This window comes from Sapajus apella, unplaced genomic scaffold (genome assembly GCF_009761245.1).
Source record: "Sapajus apella isolate SASKATOON/1434 unplaced genomic scaffold, GSC_monkey_1.0 scaffold129, whole genome shotgun sequence".
Taxonomy (NCBI): Eukaryota; Metazoa; Chordata; class Mammalia; order Primates; family Cebidae; genus Sapajus; species Sapajus apella.
In genome coordinates this window covers 921233-937846 of record NW_022437069.1, presented here as the reverse complement: position 1 = coordinate 937846, position 16614 = coordinate 921233, and the positions used below count along the sequence as shown (strand labels likewise).

Genomic DNA, 16614 nt, shown 5'->3' with positions numbered 1-16614 from the left:
GGGGTTAGGGGCTGGGGCCAGGACCCATGAGAGGTGGAGGGTGAAGAAGAGGGAGGGAGGGAGAGAGGGAGGGAGGGAGAGGTGACCACGCTAACTCTGAATACCATCCCCTCCCCAGTCCCCAGCCCCAAGGTGATTTAAAGGGGCTGACGAGGCAGGAGGCGGCAGGCCGGCAGAAAGCAGGAAGACCTGGGGGGCAGGTGGCCACTAACAGCCCAGCAGCTCCAGGCGCAGGGCGACGCGGTTATGCCAGGCCACTGGCAGGACGCGCACGTAGCGCGCCAGGATGGGCGTCTCGAACAGGTTCTTCTTGTGGGAGTGGTTGTCCCAGTTGCCAGGGAAGATCTAGAGGCAGAGGGGCTGTCAGGAGGACCCCAGAGCCAGCCCACTCCCCTCAAGGCCCCAGGCCAGGCTCCCAGGAAAGTCATGGCAGCATGGCAAGGGGTGGGCAGCTGGACGGACACCCACCTTGCTGCTGCCAGTCCTGCGGTCCTGGTATTCAGTCCAATCCATGCTGTCATTACTGTAGGCCACCTTGTAGGATGCCACAAACTGGACGGAGCCAAAGTTACGGACCCCCTGGGTGATGATGCCCGTCACCTGCTTTGGGGAGCCCAGGTCCACCTACAGAAGAAACCAATCACCTTTTCTCTGCTTGGACCATCTCCAGTTAGGTGAAAAGAGGCAGACACACTGAGGCATGAATTCTAGTTTTGAAAAAAAGCCACTTGGCTGAGCCTCAGTTTCCTCAGTTATAAAATGGGCATAAGCCCAGATGTGGTGGCTCACACCTGCAATTCCAACACTTTGGGAAGCCCAGGTGGGTGGATCACCTGAGGTCAGGAGTTCGAGACCAGCCTGGCCAACATGGTAAAACCCCATGTCTACTAAAAATACAAAAAATTAGCTGGACATGATGGAAGGTGCCTGTAATCCCAGCTACTAGGGAGGCTGAGGCAGGAGAATGGCTTGAACCCAGGAGGCAGAGGTTGCAGTGAGCTGAGACTGCTCCACTGCACTCCAGCCTGGTTGACAGAGCAAGACTGTCTCAGAATATAAAAAAGGAGCATAAATAATACCACCTACTTTGCCATACGTGGTGTTAGGCACCTCACTGCTACAGAGCTCACAGAGTCTGAGCCCTGGCCAACCCCACACCAACTCCTCCCTGAGACCTGCACTGCGGTGTGATGGGAAGAGGGACAGGAAAGGCCACAGCCTAGAAGGGCATGAGCCGCTCTGGAGGCTCCCTGCAGTGCTGCTCACAGTCTGACTCTGGTCCTGAGGGCATCTCCAGGCTGGCAGCTCCTCACGGAACCTACCTCCGAAGTGTGCCCCATGGGGCCCTGAGCCAGGCCTCCTGCCCCCAGTCCCTGACCTCCCTGGAGAGCCTGCCAGCTGCGCCTGGACACGCCAATTCCCCAACATCCGGGTGCCAACCCAACTCACTGCCAGCCAGCAGGTGGGCACTAAGCAGAGCGCCGTCCTGCCAGTTCAGTTTCCGCACCTACAAAACCAGCCCTGGTTTTCATGACTCTTTTGTTTCCCAGTTTCAGTGACAGACAAGGGCTGTCCCATGGTGGCTTCTTAGACACTGAGTCCCCTACGCTGTGCTCAAGGGGAGAGGTTCTAAGATATCTCCACCCTGCTGTCCACAGGCTGAGCCTTGTCAACCCTGTGCAGTCCATGGAATGGCTCTCCTCCTGCGTACACACACACACACACAAACACAAACACAAACACACACACAAACATACACACACGCACATACATACATACAAACACACACACACATACACACATTCACAAACACTTTCACACATACACATATTCACACACACACACACACACACATACATATACACACACACATACACATACACACCCTTTCTGCACCTTGGTGGAAGCAGGATCAGGAGAAGGGAGGACAGGTGGGAAGAAGAAAGAACAGCTGAAGAAAAACGCGGCTTTTCTAGAACTCTTTGGGGAGCAGAAGCCTGGGCTGGGGGAGGTCAGACCTGGCAGGCCGGCCTCATCCCACCCAGCCCCACGCCTGCGTCCCAGGCGGGGCCGACCCACCTGCAGCCACTGATCGCCGCCGTAGCTCCCGGCCACCCAGGCGTTGAAGTTGCCCTGCTTGTCCAGCCGCGCATAGGAGGGGTTCCAGCTGAAGAGGTGCAAGCCCCAGTTCCGGTAGCTGCTGGAGGCCGTGATCTGCTCGTCAGGGATGCTGTTATTCCTCAGGCCCAGGGGATGGTGGCATCCTGCCAGCAAGACGGGCTGTCATCTGGATCTGGGATCCACAGCTCCCAGGGGTGGGAGCACAAGGCGATGAAACGGAACACACTCTGTGGATCCGGAGCAGCCCCCGGCACGTTCTCGGACAACAGAAAGCAGCTCCATCTGCCTTGCAGGGCCAACTGTGCCACCTTCTTCACTGCCAGCCCCACCAGCTCCTGACCTCGACCAGCTGGGCTCAGTTCCTCATAGGTCACCCAAGACCTCCCACTCACCACCCTTCTCCCCCTGCACCAGGGAAGCCCCTGCTCCACCACCTTCTGCCCTTCTTCATGCCTGACTTGTGAGACACCTCCTCCAAGAAGCCTGCCCTGACTACTTCACTTGGGCAGGATTTCTTCCTCTTCTGGGCTCACAGCACTGCCCCCAGCCATCCCATGGCACCGCTGCTATCTACATTAACAACTTCTTTGTTTATTCAGTGCTTAATTCAGTCATTTAATCTGCCACCAAAAATAAAACCCCCCTAAATGAAGTAGAAATTAGTAAGCCCATTCTACAGATGAGAAAACGGAAAGACATGAAGCCTCATGCCCAAGGCACTCACAGACTCCTGATGCCACACTATGACATCAGCTCTACCATCCACACATCCCGCCTAGCTGATGAAGGCCTGCCTGGTGGCGACCCAGTGAGGAACAGGACAACCTCCCTGCCCTCCAGCAGCTGGAAGTTAGAGAAATCGGACAAGTCCTGGGGCTCAGGAACATCTCCACTTCAATTCTCCAAAAATCTCCCCAACTTAGTGTCTCCCAGAGGGCACACTTCACACACTCAAATGTTTGGGGTCACACGGGCCTGTGAGGGCTGGCCCAGAAAGCTGGACTTTGTTTCACTCAGCCCTGCCCCAAACACTCAGGAATGTGCCGGGCTGCCTTGCTCTCCTAACTGCACCTGCATGTGGATAGAACAGTTGGGGATGGGCAGGAGATACAACTCCCAGGAGAATGATGGGGTGTCTCCCCACTCCACAGTATCTATCCCTCTGGGGAACCGGATGAGGCAATGCCCCAGGGGGATCCACCTGGGAGCCAGCTAAGTTCTATCACTGCTCCCAGACACCTGCACCCTTACCACTCAAAACAGTTGCCTCCAGGGTGTGTTGACAATTGCCTGCCGAGGGGACCGTCTCCTCCTGATGGTGGTGCGCCAGGGAACCACCACCTTCCCCTCAAAGAGAGGCTACCGGGCTGGGAGCTGGCCGCCCCTTGGCTCCAGAAGAGGAGAGGCCTGAGGCAGGCTAACACCTGGGCAGCTTTGCAGAGGACACCAATCCTGCACAATGTGCTCAACGCAGACCCCTCTATACATCATACCCGGCTCACTCTCAACCTCTCAAGAAGTCAGGCAGCCTTCCTGGTAAATTGCAGTTGGGAGGGGCACCAGGGCAGGGCAGGGCTTTCAGCTCCATCACTCCAGGAAATCCCTTCCTCTCTCTGGGTTTCAGTCTCCCCATCTATAAAATGAGATACTCGGAAATAATTCTCATAGATCACCTGGGATCTTATTTAAAAAATACTCTTTCACCAGGTACAGTGGCTCATGCCCCTTTGGGAGGCCGAGGTAGGTGAATCACAAGGTCAGGAGTTCAAGACCAGCCTGGCCAAGAAGGTGAAACCTCATCTCTACCAAAAATACAAAAAGTAGCCCAGCGTGGTGGTGGGTGCCAGTAATCCCAGCTACTTGGAAGGCTGAGGCAGAGAACTACTTGAACCCAGGAGACTCCATCTCAAAAAATAAATAAATAAATAAATAAATAAAGGTTGTTTTAGCAGCTCTTAGGCTGGGAATTTCACTCTGCACTTCTTTTTTTGTTTGTTTTTTTTGAGATGGAGTCTCACTCTGTCACGCAGGCTGAAGTGCAGTGGCACGATCTCGGCTCACTGCAACCTCCGCCTCCTGGCCAGGTTCAAACAACTGTCCTGCCTCAGCCTCCCTAGTGGCTGGGATTACAGGCGCCGACCACCACGCCCGGCTAATTTTTGTACTTTTTTTAGTAGAGTCGGGGTTTCGTCACATTGGCCAGGCTGGTCTTGAACTCCTGACCTCAGGTGATCTGCCCACCTCGGCCTCCCAAAGTGCTGGGATTCCAGGAGTGAGCCACCGTGCCGGGCCTCAGCCTGCATTTCTAAGAAGCTCCCAGGTGGTGACACTGCTGGTCCCTGGGGCTCTTCGCCTGTCAAGCTGCCCCTCACTCTCTAGGCTCCAGCCCCAGTGGCCTTCCTTGTGCCCTTGACATGCCCTGGGGCCTTTGCACTTACCAACTCCCTGCCTACGATGCTTTTGTGAGTTCTTCATGTGCCTCGCTCTCCATCATTCAGGCCCCAGTCAAAGGTCTTCCCCGCAGAGTCCCCACCCCCACCCCTCCGTCACCCCCTCACCCCTCCCTCACCCCCCTCACCCCGTCATGGTCCTCTCATCACCCTGTAGCTTTTCTTCAGAGCTGTGACTGCGCTCTGACTGCCCTTTTATCTGCTCCTTGTCTGCCTCCCCGGCTACCACGAGGTCAGGGAATCATTCCCTAGGGCCAAGTATCCAGAAGGGGCTTAATCAATATCTTAACAAACATCAATTGAATTAAATAATTCGCCAAAGGCACCATCCCTGCAAAGAGGGATCCCTCGTGGAGTCCCGGGTACACCCAGACCTCAGCCCCACCCACACGCGAGCACACGTGCACCAGCCGAGTGGAGTGCCTGTAGGGAAGGAAGCAGATGGGACAGCTGGGCGTAAGGTCGGTTGCCTCGCCGGGAGCTCGGACACGCCCATCCCTCTCCACGCCTGAAATTATGTTACCAGAATCTGCACTCAGCATCTAGCTTTGCCACGCCCACCTCTGCACTCAACACTAAACTCTGCACTCGGCACCTAGCCCGCCGTTGGGAATCCCCTCTGCACTCGGCACCAGGGTCTGCACTCCACACTAAACTCTGCACTCGGCACCTAGCCCGCCGTTGGGAATCCCCTCTGCACTCGGCACCAGGATCTGCACTCCACACTAAACTCTGCACTCGGCACCTAGCCCGCCGTTGGGAATCCCCTCTGCACTCGGCACCAGGGTCTGCACTCCACACTAAACTCTGCACTCGGCACCTAGCCCGCCGTTGGGAATCCCCTCTGCACTCAGCACCAGGATCTGCACTCCACACTAAACTCTGCACTCGACACCTAGCCCGCCGTTGGAAATCCCCTCTGCACTCAGCACCAGGGTCTGCACTCAACACTAAACTCTGCACTCGGCACCTAGCCCACCGTTGGGAAACCCCGCCAAAATTTAAGCCCCGCCAAAACCCACCCAATAGCGCATTGCCCCATCCAGCCCGCTCACCGGAAATCCCGCCTACCTACCTATAGCAGCCTGCCACGTCCACATCCTGTTCTCCACAGCCAATCAGAGTGCCTTCCCTCCCTATATAACCCCATGCCTGAGAGAAGTCAGGCACGACTTCTCCGGCCCCTTTTCCCTGGATCGTAGAACCTCGCCCAGGAGCTGAATAAATTGGCATCTAATTGTTCTCATGCAGGCCTCAGTTTCCTCATTGTAAACTCGGCAACAAACCTCACAGAGAATAAACCTTACACTGGGCTTTCTTGGTTTGCAAGATTCACCCTCTCTTGGCCTGGAGCGGGGCCAGCCATGCCTGAATGCAGGCAACTTCAATGGCCAAAGGCTTCAAGCCAAAACAGCAAGTGGCACACGGACCTGGCTCTGTCCTTTCCCAGTAGGCTATGTTTCCTTCTAGAAGAAGGCAAAGTCTTATACTCCCCATTGAAACAAGAAGCCTCGCAAGGAGCACTCCTAGTGGAGGAAGCAAATACCTACTTATGTTCATACTAAAAACGCTAAACCCAGCCAGGCACTGAGCTCAGCTCTGAGGGTTATTTGGGTGATATCTGAAATGAGATGACAGGAAGAGGTGTCACAGAGGGGAAAATGGGGTGCAGGAGGGCACATTTGGGTAAGAGAAAAACGTCCGCTCCGCGCTCTGCTTAGCGAGCCCTACAGTTCCACTGATGGCCAGCAGATGGCCCTGTGGCTGTCAGCCCAAACCCTGCATCCACCCTGACCTCGCCAAGGCTGTCTCCTGGCTCTGAAGAAATCTGTCCTTTCCTGGTCCCCCCAGCTCTCCACCTGGGAGTCTCTTTGCAGAAGGCAGCAGTAGAAGCCCCTCCATCTCTCTGGAGTGTAGACTCAGAGTTCGGCAGGGAAAGCTCTGGTTGGGTGGGGTCGGGAGCCCGGAGGTCTAGACCAAGTCTTAATAGCTACCAGATGTGCACCCTTAATAAATCATTCATCCGGGCGCCGCTCCCTCATTCATTCATTTACTCATTTATCAAATATTTATTAAGGACCTACGAACCAGATGCCATTCTAGGCACTGGGAATACCGAAGCAAACAAAACGGACAAATTCTCTGCCCTCGTAAAACTGACATCTGCAAAACACACCTAACGCTGCGTGTTCTAGAAGCTACAGGACAGGAGCCAACCGGAGAAAGTGAAAATCCTTCAAAAACGGGTGTCTTTTTCTCTATCAACCAGAACGCCCTGGGTCATGGGTTGGCAGACAGCAAATACCTGGGCGGGACTGCTATGGCCACGTGAACCCCCTGAGTGTGTTTCCCGAGGGAAGCCTGGTCCCCGGGCCTTGCTGCTGCCCGACACAGCTCAGTTGGCTCAGAAAAGAGGCAGCAGGGAGGACCACCTCCTAGGATTGGCCCACAGCACCCCCTACCCACAACCCCAGCACTCACCGTTCAACTCACAGCCCAGTAGCTCAAAGCGCAGAGTACAGGCTGTGTGGCAGCTTGTGGGGTACAACCTCACGTACTGAGCCTCCACAGGGGTCTCAAACAGGTTGATGTGCACCGTGTTTTTATTCCAGTTACCCGTAAACTCCTAGGAGGGAAGGGACAAGACTGGAGAAGGGGGCCCCTCTGGGCGGTCCCCCTCCTGGGTTTACCTTATCTTCCTCTTCAGACCTGGGAGGCAGAGGTGGGGCTGGAGGGTGAGGAGGGCTTGGAAGAGCCACAGAGGCTCACACAGCAGCTTCCCTCTTGGCCACCCCACAGCCCCCCACGCGGATTCTCATCTCACCTTCCTTAATCATCATGGAGCCTGGGCATAAACCACTATAGAGGACACAGGTCACCTGTAACCTACAGGGTGCCTCTTTGCAAAGTAGGAAAAGACATTTTTTTCTCAAAGTTTATTATGACAATTTTCTGACAGAGTTCCACAAACGTACAATGACTGTACTGTGAATGGTCCCGACTTCATAATGACATCCTTGAGCAGTATGCAACCTACACAACTGTACATGTAGCCCTGAAGGCTCAGAATGAAACCCAGCTCCACCACCACTACCATCAACAGGTCATGGCACCATTTTGAGTCTCACTGTCCTCATCTATAAAGTGGGACTATGGCTTATAAACCACAGAACATGGACACATCTGGGTTTCCCAATTTCTAGAAACCAAGATGCACCCAAAGACCCACATCATGGCCAATCACCCAGCATTCTGCCCCAACAAGACCTACCTTGTGTTTTTGATTAACATCATGGATGAAATCGAAGTCGTGTCCATTAAGGCTGTAGGCCACCTTGAAGGTCTTCAGGTACTCAGGATTAGCCAAGCGGCTGGCCCCCTGCGTCACCACACCTGCCACCCACATCCTCCGCAGCAGATTCACCTGGACATGGGGCAAGAGAGACGGCACCCTTAGCTCCTGGGTTCTTTCCACTCAAGATCCAAGCAGACCCACCCCTTCACTCCCCCCACCAGGTGGGGGAACAACAAGCAAAACAGAGGCGGGCAGCTGAGCACACTGCCCTCACAAAGGGCCTTCTCCTTCGCCCCAGGCCTCCAGAGGCCTCATCCAGCACAAACAGCTCCTCTGCAGCCTGGGGCCTGCTCCCCCTCACCCTGGCCCCGCACCAGGTTCCCCCAGGGATGCCATCCACTTACAGACACTCATCTGTGGGAATCTGCTACCTTGCCACCTGGACCTGCAATGAACCTGAACCCTCCCATGGTAACCCCCAAATGCAGGAACATGCCTGGAGCCTTCTCTCCATCCTCCACCTCAGGGCCATTCCCCGCATACCTGGATCCAGGGGTTATCATCGTTACTGCTGGGGGTCCAGGCATTAACCATGCCTGCCCGGTTCAGACGGGCCAGCTCCGGGACCCAGTGCTGCACGCCCAAGAAGGTCACGCGTACAGATGAGGCGGTGATCTGTGAGTTGGCAATGTTCCCATTCTCCATGCCCAGTGGCTCGGCGCACTCTGAGGGGAGGGAGATGGCAGTCAGGTGGCCGCCCCCAGCTGGGACCCAGCAGACAAGAAAACAGGACTATATGGCTTCTGCCTAGGCCCCAGAGCCAGAGAGAACCTCAGACCTTCACTCAGAACAAAGACCACAAAGGGCCAATGCAGGCAGTGCCCAGGACGAGGTGCCAAGAAAAGGTGTGTGGCAGGGGGTGCTGAGGACGAGGGGGGTGGGCAGACTCAAGGGAGGCTGGGACCCAGGGCTGCCAAAGGATCCCGGCCAGGGTGGCACTCTGGGGATGGCTGTGATTGGCACTCACGGGAAACAGAGTCCCCTCCAGGCTGTGGGAGGTGGCCTCGTTCATATAGGGCATCTGGCAGCAATTAATCTAGTGCAGGGATTGGACTGGTGGCACAGAATACCGGTGTGACCCCCTCTTCCCCAACGTCCTCCTCCACCAGGAAGGGACGCCGTCTTCAGCCCAGCCCCTGGCTTCGTCGGGAGGGCAGTTTGGAAGTTTGGAAGAAGGGCTACCTTGGATGGCAGTGCACAGTACCAGCACTGAACACAAAGAAAGAAGCAAATCTGCCTGGAGTTTTCTAGAATCCCACTGGCAGGAGTTCTCTGGGTGGGGCACAAATGCCATTCTGCTTTCCATCTTTGGCCTTCCACCCGTGGGCCCTCACCCTGTCTGGGAACTTGCCCGTGGCCGAGACCCCACACCCTTCACCGTCACTCCAGCAGGGTGGTCCCAGGAACCTCGGCCCACCTACAGGCCAAGCTTCTCTCTTCGCTTGGGGATCCCCCCAGTATGTGACTGGGCCTTCCAGCTGCCAAGCAGAGAACCCAGAGACAGACCTGCTCTTCCTCCCACATCACAGGCTCAGACAAGCTCAGTGCCGTCGCACTCTGGCAGGGAGGGGAAGGCGCAAGGTGAGGCCCTGGGCCTCGGTGGGCTTTGACCTGACCATTCCCAGATTCTACACAAAAAGTGTTTCCCATCCGATGAATCAAAACATATGTTCAGCTCTGTGAGATGAATCCACACGTTGCAAAGAGGTTTCACAGATAGTTGCTTCTAGGCTTTACCCCCAAGACCAGAGCTAGCCAGTCGCTGAGCTGAGATTTGACCCCAGTCTGCCTCCAGGACAATCCCCACATGCCACCATGCTCACACCCTCAAGGAGTGCAGTGTGCATTCTTTGGGCCTACAGGGTCATTGTTGGCTGCAAGGAAACACACCACGTAAAAGGCAAGGAAGGGCTGCAGCAGAACCGCCCCCTCCGGGGGGTTCCTCCGCTCTGTGGCCACCCCTGCCTTCCTCCTGGACGCGGCCATACCCAGCCTGGGGCAGATCCCAGGCCCAAAAGCTAGAAGTCAGGGTGGTAATTCCAACTCAGGCACACCCACGGTGACCTCAGCTCCCCAGACATGTGTCAGTGGGCCCACGTGGCCCCACCTAGGGCTCTGCCTTGGCAACCCATCCCCCAAACCATAAACACACCCTTCCACCAGGATCTCAAACACACCTGGCCTGAGGCCAGGGCCCAAGGCACAGGACCCAGGGCCACTTGGGAGGTAAAAGGCATCCTGCACACTTGACCTGCTTTCTCCCGGGGCCCCTGCTCCCACCCAGCTGGCTCAAGCCCCTCCACCCCCTCCTTCTGGAGGTCAGCAGACCTCAGAGCCCATCCCCACATCTGCCTGATGGAGAGCAAGACGTCCCCTGCCCCCTACCCAAGATGCTCAGACTGACCTGCTGGATTCGGAAACCTAGGACCCCCACTCTACCCATCCCTGGGCCCGCATGTGGGCACCCGCCTACACCATGAGGAGTCCCGGTGGGGTGGGAGCCCTGGGTGGGAGGGGCTCCAGCTGGGCCCAGAGGGAGGACAGCAGGGGAACCACTGTGGACACTCCACCCAGGGCCAGTCTGTGGCCAAGGAGATGACCAGGCAGGTCACATGAGGACATGCAGGGCCTCTGACCACCTCACCACGAGGGGACGGCTCAGCTGGCCAGGCCCCTCTCTCCTCCCCGAGCTCTGTGATGAGGTCGCAGGTCAGACTTGGGCCAGGAACTGTCAGACTCTGAGACCATGCCTGATTTACTGAGTCCCTGGGCCCCAAAAGGCTAAGAATGTGTTTGTTTTCCCCTCAGGTAGAGAAATCCCCAGGACTTAACCCTAACGCTGTGTGTCTGGTTCATGGTGACTCAATAATAACATTCCCATGACCTCCAGGGTGACCACAACCCCTCACTCCTCTGCAGCAACATCAGGCCCGGCCTGCGGTCCCAGGAAAGAGGGCCGGGTAGAAGGAAGAAACCACAGGACCCTCTTCCCGCCTTGGTCTAACTGGGGCTCCGTCTCTCTCAATCTCCCGAAAGGAGGTCTTGCCAGCTCCCCTGGGGTGGGGACAGTGGGGAGGGAATCAGGCCAGCACATGGCCTGTGCCACCAGGGCTGTGGCTCAGGGTCTCCTGCCAGGAACAGGCAGCAGGGACTCCCAGATACTCACTCAGCTCACAGTGGCTGCCCACGTATCCCTCGAGACATTCGCAGGTATAGGCGGGGAAGACGTCCCCTCGAACTTCCTGGGCAATCTCCTTGCATAAGCCATTGTTGTGGCAGGGGTTTTTGGAACAGATATCTGGGGACAGAGACAGGGAGGGTTAGCAGGTGATCAGGAAGGAGCTGGGGACAGAGATGAGAAGTGGCAGATGGACCCAGCCCAAAAGGACCCTCCACTCAAACTCAGCCCACTCTCTCTTCCTCTGCCTTTTTCCTAGTCTGCTGGATGGAGCCTGAGCCAGGCTAGAGCCAGGGAGGTCCAAGTGTAGGCAAATCAGCCCAAATAAGGGAAGTGCCCAGCTTTCCAAGTGGCCTGGGAGTGTCCTAAAAACTGCTGGCTCGCCGGGTGCAGTGGCTCATGCCTGTAATCCCAGCACTTTGGGAGGCTGAGGCAGGTGGATCATGAGGTCAAGAGTTCAAGACCAGCCTGGCCAACACAGTGAAACCCCATCTCTACTAAAAATACTAAAAATTAGCTGGGCATGGTGGCAGGTGCCTGTAATCCCATCTACTTGGGAGGCTGAGGCAGGAGAATCACTTGAACACAGGAGGTGGAGGTTGCAGGGAGCCGAGATCACACCACTGCACTCCAGCCTGAGCGACAGAGCCAGACTCCATTTCAAAAACAAACAAACAAACAAACAAATACAAAAATTAGCTGGATGTCATGGCGCATGCCTGTAACCCCAGCTACTCGGGAGGCTGAGGCAGGAGAATAGTTTGAACCAAGGAGTCGGAGGTTGCAATGAGCTGAGATCGCGCCACTGTACTCCAGCCTGGCAACAGATGGAGACTCCATCTCAAAAAAAAAAAAAAAATGCTGGCTGACGATGGGAGTGGTGCTGGGGGCCACTGCCCACCAAGGGAAGAGCTGGCAGCTGGGGCATGGAGAGGCAGGCAAGGTCCCGGCCAGGTCTCCTGGCAACACTCTGATTGCAAAGGAGGCCCATGAGTCCTTAGAGGCCCGGGCAGTGGAAGGAAGCACTGTCCTGGCCCACAGAGCAGGTTCTGCCCACCAATTCAGGCACGGGTTGGAGTCACAGATGTCACCTCCAACGGCAGCCCTGGCTCAGGAACAGCACGATGACCATCCAGGAGACACTGGGAGGGCCAGGGACCACACTGGGCCCCTGCGACAGAGAAATCAGATGCAGCAGGCCTCAAGAAGCCAACGGGAAAGAGGCCAGCAGGTCCACAGATGAGGAAGAGTGCTCCAGAAGCCTGCATGGACGGCCTCTGGAGGTCTGATTTCTGCTGAGGAGACGAAGTTTCCCAGAGGAGGGGACACTCAAGCTGGGGCTAGAAGGCAGAGCAAGGAGGGTGCCAGGCTGGGCAACGAGGAGAGAACGGTCCAAGAAAAGCAGATGCACAGAGGGCGTGGCATGTTGGAGCCCAGTAAGACACAACCGGACGGGAGGCTGGGGCCAGACTGGGAGGGATCTTTAGAATCCAAGTTTAGTTTTTCAGCCTGTAGAGCAGCAGCTTTTAACCTTCCTTCACGCTCCTCCCACTGCCCACCAGGGAGAGAAAAAAAACAAGAAACGGATTCTCAATTGTGAGATGGGGGTGGGAAAGTCAGTTCCAACTGCCAGGCTGAAAGGCCACCCCGCAGACCTGAGCCCCCTGCAGTGGGGAGCGGCTGGTAGCTGCAGCCAGGTCCCTCTGGCTGAAAAGCAGAAATCCCACCGAAGAGGGTGAAGGTGGGAAGCAGGAGAGGGTGGTGAGAGAGGACGTCAGGGCAGAGGAGTGAAAGGGAAGGGTGATTTCAGAACACCAGGGGACAAGTGCTGGAGAGGCCACCAGAGCTTCTGGATGGGAACCTGGATGACAGATATGCACTATCAGCCCCGGCAGTGGAGAACACAGGAGGAACAGGAGAGCATGTCCTCAATCCCTTCACTCCGGTGGGTCAGCCGGCCCCAACAAGGGTCCTCTAGCTGAGCACAGCATCCCAGAATGGCTGCCCCAGACCCTGCACCCAAATCTGTCATCTGGAGTAAGACATGAGAAATCTTTTTGTTGAGACCAAGTTTCACTCTTATTGTGTAGGCTGGAGTGCAATGGCGCAAACTCGGCTCCCCATAACCACGGCCTCTAGGTTCAAGGGACTGTCCTGCTTCAGCCTCCCGAGTAGCCTGCATGCACCACCACACCTGGCTAAGCTTGTATTTTTAGTAGAGACAGGGTTTCTCCATGTTGGTCAGGCTAGTCTCAAACTCCCGACCTCAGGTGATCCACCTGCCTCAGCCTCCCAAAGTGCTGGGATTACAGGCATGAGCCACCACACCCGGCCCGACATGAGAAATCTTTTTGCCTCCCCCTCAGAGTCACCCATCTAAGGCTGGAGAGTCCTCCTGAAATCCCACAGCCCCAGACAGCTCACCCTGCTCCAGGGAAGGCAACACCATTAATGAGGCATCTGCCCTCGGAGCTCCGCCTCCAGAGGCCTGCGGAGCTTAAAGTGGCTCCCAAGGAGCTATTAGTCATTGGCTTTAAATAGCAGGTAATCCGTCGGCTGACCTGGCGGGCGGGGGCGGGCACTGACACAGAGAGGCTTGGGTTAGGAATGGACTCTTCCTCCCCTCCCAACCGCGCCGGCCCTCTCCCTACCCTGCTCCAGGGCGAAAACGGTCCAGTGGGAAAGAGAAAAGTGAAAGGTGTACCCTACCCAGCCAGGTTACCTTTGTGTAAGGTAGCTACGATGTTTCCTCCTTCTGGAAAAGACAGCGCACCCTGTATAAAACCATCTTTGGGGCCGGGCGCGGTGGCTCACGCCTGTAATCCAAACACTTTGGAGGCCAAGGCGGGTGGATCACCTGAGGTCCGGAGTTCAAGACCAGCCTGACCAACATGGTGAAACCCTGTCTTTAAAAAAAAAAAACATCTTTGCTACTTCAGAGCCCTGCTCTTTCGGGGGGGCTTTCCAGGAACATTTGGCCAGGGTTCAGGTTGAGGGTTACAGAGAGGAGTAGAAAGGGTTGTGAAGATCCAGCTGTCTTTCAGGGTGGCCCCGGAGGGCCAGGAGCTCCCAAGTTCCTGGGAGCTTGGAGCACTCTGGAAGCTCCAGCCCTGGAGGTCAGGCAGATCACAGGACATAGGGCTGCGGCTCAGCTGTTACTTCCCTCGCTTCAGTCGATCCCATTTCTATGAGAAAATGATGGAGGGGCCACCTAGTCCCCTCCTGGGCACTCCTTTCCCAGCGCCCCGCGGTGAAGGGCATGGGGCATCCGAAAGCCCAGCCTGCAAGGGGCCCAGCTGGCCGCTGGAAGCCTCCTGAGCAGCGGAGGAGGACCAGGGAAGATACAGCAGCCGGCCAAGGCCGCGGGGGAGAGGGAGTCAGGAGACTCCCATCAACAGGCAGCCCTCTTCCAAGTTCCTCGCAGCCTCTGTGTCCCCTCCTGGGCCCCAGGCTAGGGCTCGCGTCCACTGCACCGGCTTCCCAGCCCTTTCCTTATGTGACCAGGCATGGAGCGCAAAAAATCCAATGAACTGTCCAGCCAACAGGGGTTGGCGGGTGTTGCCAGGGCAGAGTTATCCCGAGAAAACTCATCAATACACAAGAGTCCTAGAATCTCCCAGGTGGAAGGGGTTCGGAAGTCTAACGCAGTTCCCTGGCCTCATTTTTCAGACGGGAAAAGAGAGGCCCCACACAGCGGATTCCTTTGTCATTATGTGTAAGCCGCATCCCTGGGGCGGCAGGGCTGTCACCCGATGTCCCGAGTCCCCGCCCAACGCACAAGCCCAAAAGCCCCAGCGCAGAGACTGCAGGGGCGCGTCCCCGGGTCCCGCCAGGCCGCAGCGGGAGAAGCCGTCCCTCAGCCCGGCCCGGTCCCAGGGGCTTTGTCTAAGTTTGTCAACAGTGGAGGTGGAGGGAGGGCGCCGGGCGAACTTCCGAGCGGCGCGGGGAGGAGGGCGAGGGCCAGAGGGCGGCGCGCTCCACTCACCCAGGGCGACGAGCAGGCTGGGGGCGCAGAGCAGCGCGCAGCACAGCGCGGTCAGCAGGCGGGGGCGCGACATGCTGCGGGGACGCGGCGCGGGACGGGGTGCGCGGACTGCTCAGACCCCGCGCGGTTCTAGCTCCTGCTCCTCCGGGACTGGACTGATTCAGGAGGCTCAGCACCTCCCACCGGCCATGCGCTCCGCCCAGGCCGGCCAGAGGCGGACTCGGGGAGGGGCCCGCGGCTGCGAAGGAATTGGTTGAAAGGAATTGGGGGCGGGAAGTGGTCCGCGACATCTGCCTTTTCCGCCACGGCCGCACCGGAGTCCTGCGGGGTGCCAACGGCCGGGTCACAAGTCTTGAGTCTGTTGGACGGAAAGAGTTCAGGAGGAGTTTGTTGTGTTTGTTTTTAAGATTTTTAGACTTGAAAAGATGCTCTTTGACCGGGCGCGGTGGCTCACGCCTGTAATCCAAGCACTTTGGAGGCCAAGGCGGGTGGATCACCTGAGGTCGGGAGTTCAAGACCAGCCTGACCAAAATGGTGAAACCCCCGTCTTAAAAAAAAAAAAAAGAAAGAAAAGATGGTCTTGATTCATAATCAGATAAATGCAAATTAACACTACAATGAGCATCGTGTTTCCCTCCTCGGATTGGCAAGTATCAAGATGTTAATTTAACCGGGCGCGGTGGCTCAAGCCTGTAGTCCCAGCGCTTTGGGAGGCCGAGGCGGGTGGATCACGAGGTCAAGAGATCGATCGAGAGCATGCTGGTCAACATGGTGAAACCCCGTCTCTACTAAAACTACAAAAAGTTAGCTGGGCACGGTGGCGCGTGCCTGTAATCCCAGCTACTCAGGAGGCTGAGGCAGGAGAATTGCCTGAACCCAGGAGGCGGGGGTTGCGGTGAGCCGAGATCGCGCCATTGCACCCCAACGGGGGGATAAAAAAAGAAAACTCCCTCCTAAAAAAAAAAAAAAAAAAAAAAAGATGTTAATTTAACAAGGTTAGTGGAGGCTGTGGGGAACAGGTCCAAGCATGCTTCGCTGAAGAGTATAAATTGGTTCAAGTTCCCCAGAGGGCTATTTGGTAACACCTATCAAAACTATCAAAACGACAAATGCTGGCACCCTAAGAACTAGCATTTCCACAGAGGCATTCATTCTACAGAAGCTCTCATGTGCGAAATGACGTATATATACAAAGATAGCATAGCAACGTTGTTTGAAATGGTAAAAGACTAAAACAAAAAAACAAAAACAAACAAAAACAAAAATCAGCGAACCGTTCTGTAAAGGACCTAATAGAAAATGTTTTCTGATATGTAGTCTCCATAGCAACTATTCATCCCTGCCTTTGTTGCAAGAAAGCCACCACAGACAAAATGCAAGGAAATGAGCACGTGTTTGCCAAAAGGGAAAAAAACACAGCAAGCCTGTCATCGTTGATTTTTTACTAAATGATTTCTACTTATCATGTGCAAATATTACCTATTTACAAATAAGTGGTTTTAATTTATTTATTTATTTGTTTGTT

At 56.0% G+C, this 16614-nt stretch overlaps 1 protein-coding gene across 1 annotated transcript in view; it reads right to left on the bottom strand.

The window, feature by feature from the left end:
• Positions 1 to 15311, bottom strand: part of MFGE8 (milk fat globule EGF and factor V/VIII domain containing) — a 15861-nt gene extending 550 nt beyond the window's left edge. Inside the window, exons 1-8 of the mRNA XM_032262448.1 lie at positions 15090 to 15311; positions 11093 to 11224; positions 8410 to 8591; positions 7843 to 7995; positions 7053 to 7197; positions 2080 to 2264; positions 469 to 624; positions 1 to 345 (exon numbers count right to left, since the gene is read on the bottom strand). The exon at positions 1 to 345 is cut by the window's left edge and continues 550 nt beyond it. Coding sequence (XP_032118339.1) covers positions 208 to 345; positions 469 to 624; positions 2080 to 2264; positions 7053 to 7197; positions 7843 to 7995; positions 8410 to 8591; positions 11093 to 11224; positions 15090 to 15162 — 1164 coding nt within the window. The 5' untranslated portion in view covers positions 15163 to 15311 and the 3' untranslated portion in view covers positions 1 to 207. The remainder of the gene's footprint in view (positions 346 to 468; positions 625 to 2079; positions 2265 to 7052; positions 7198 to 7842; positions 7996 to 8409; positions 8592 to 11092; positions 11225 to 15089) is intronic.
• Between the last annotated feature and the right edge of the window lie 1303 nt (positions 15312 to 16614).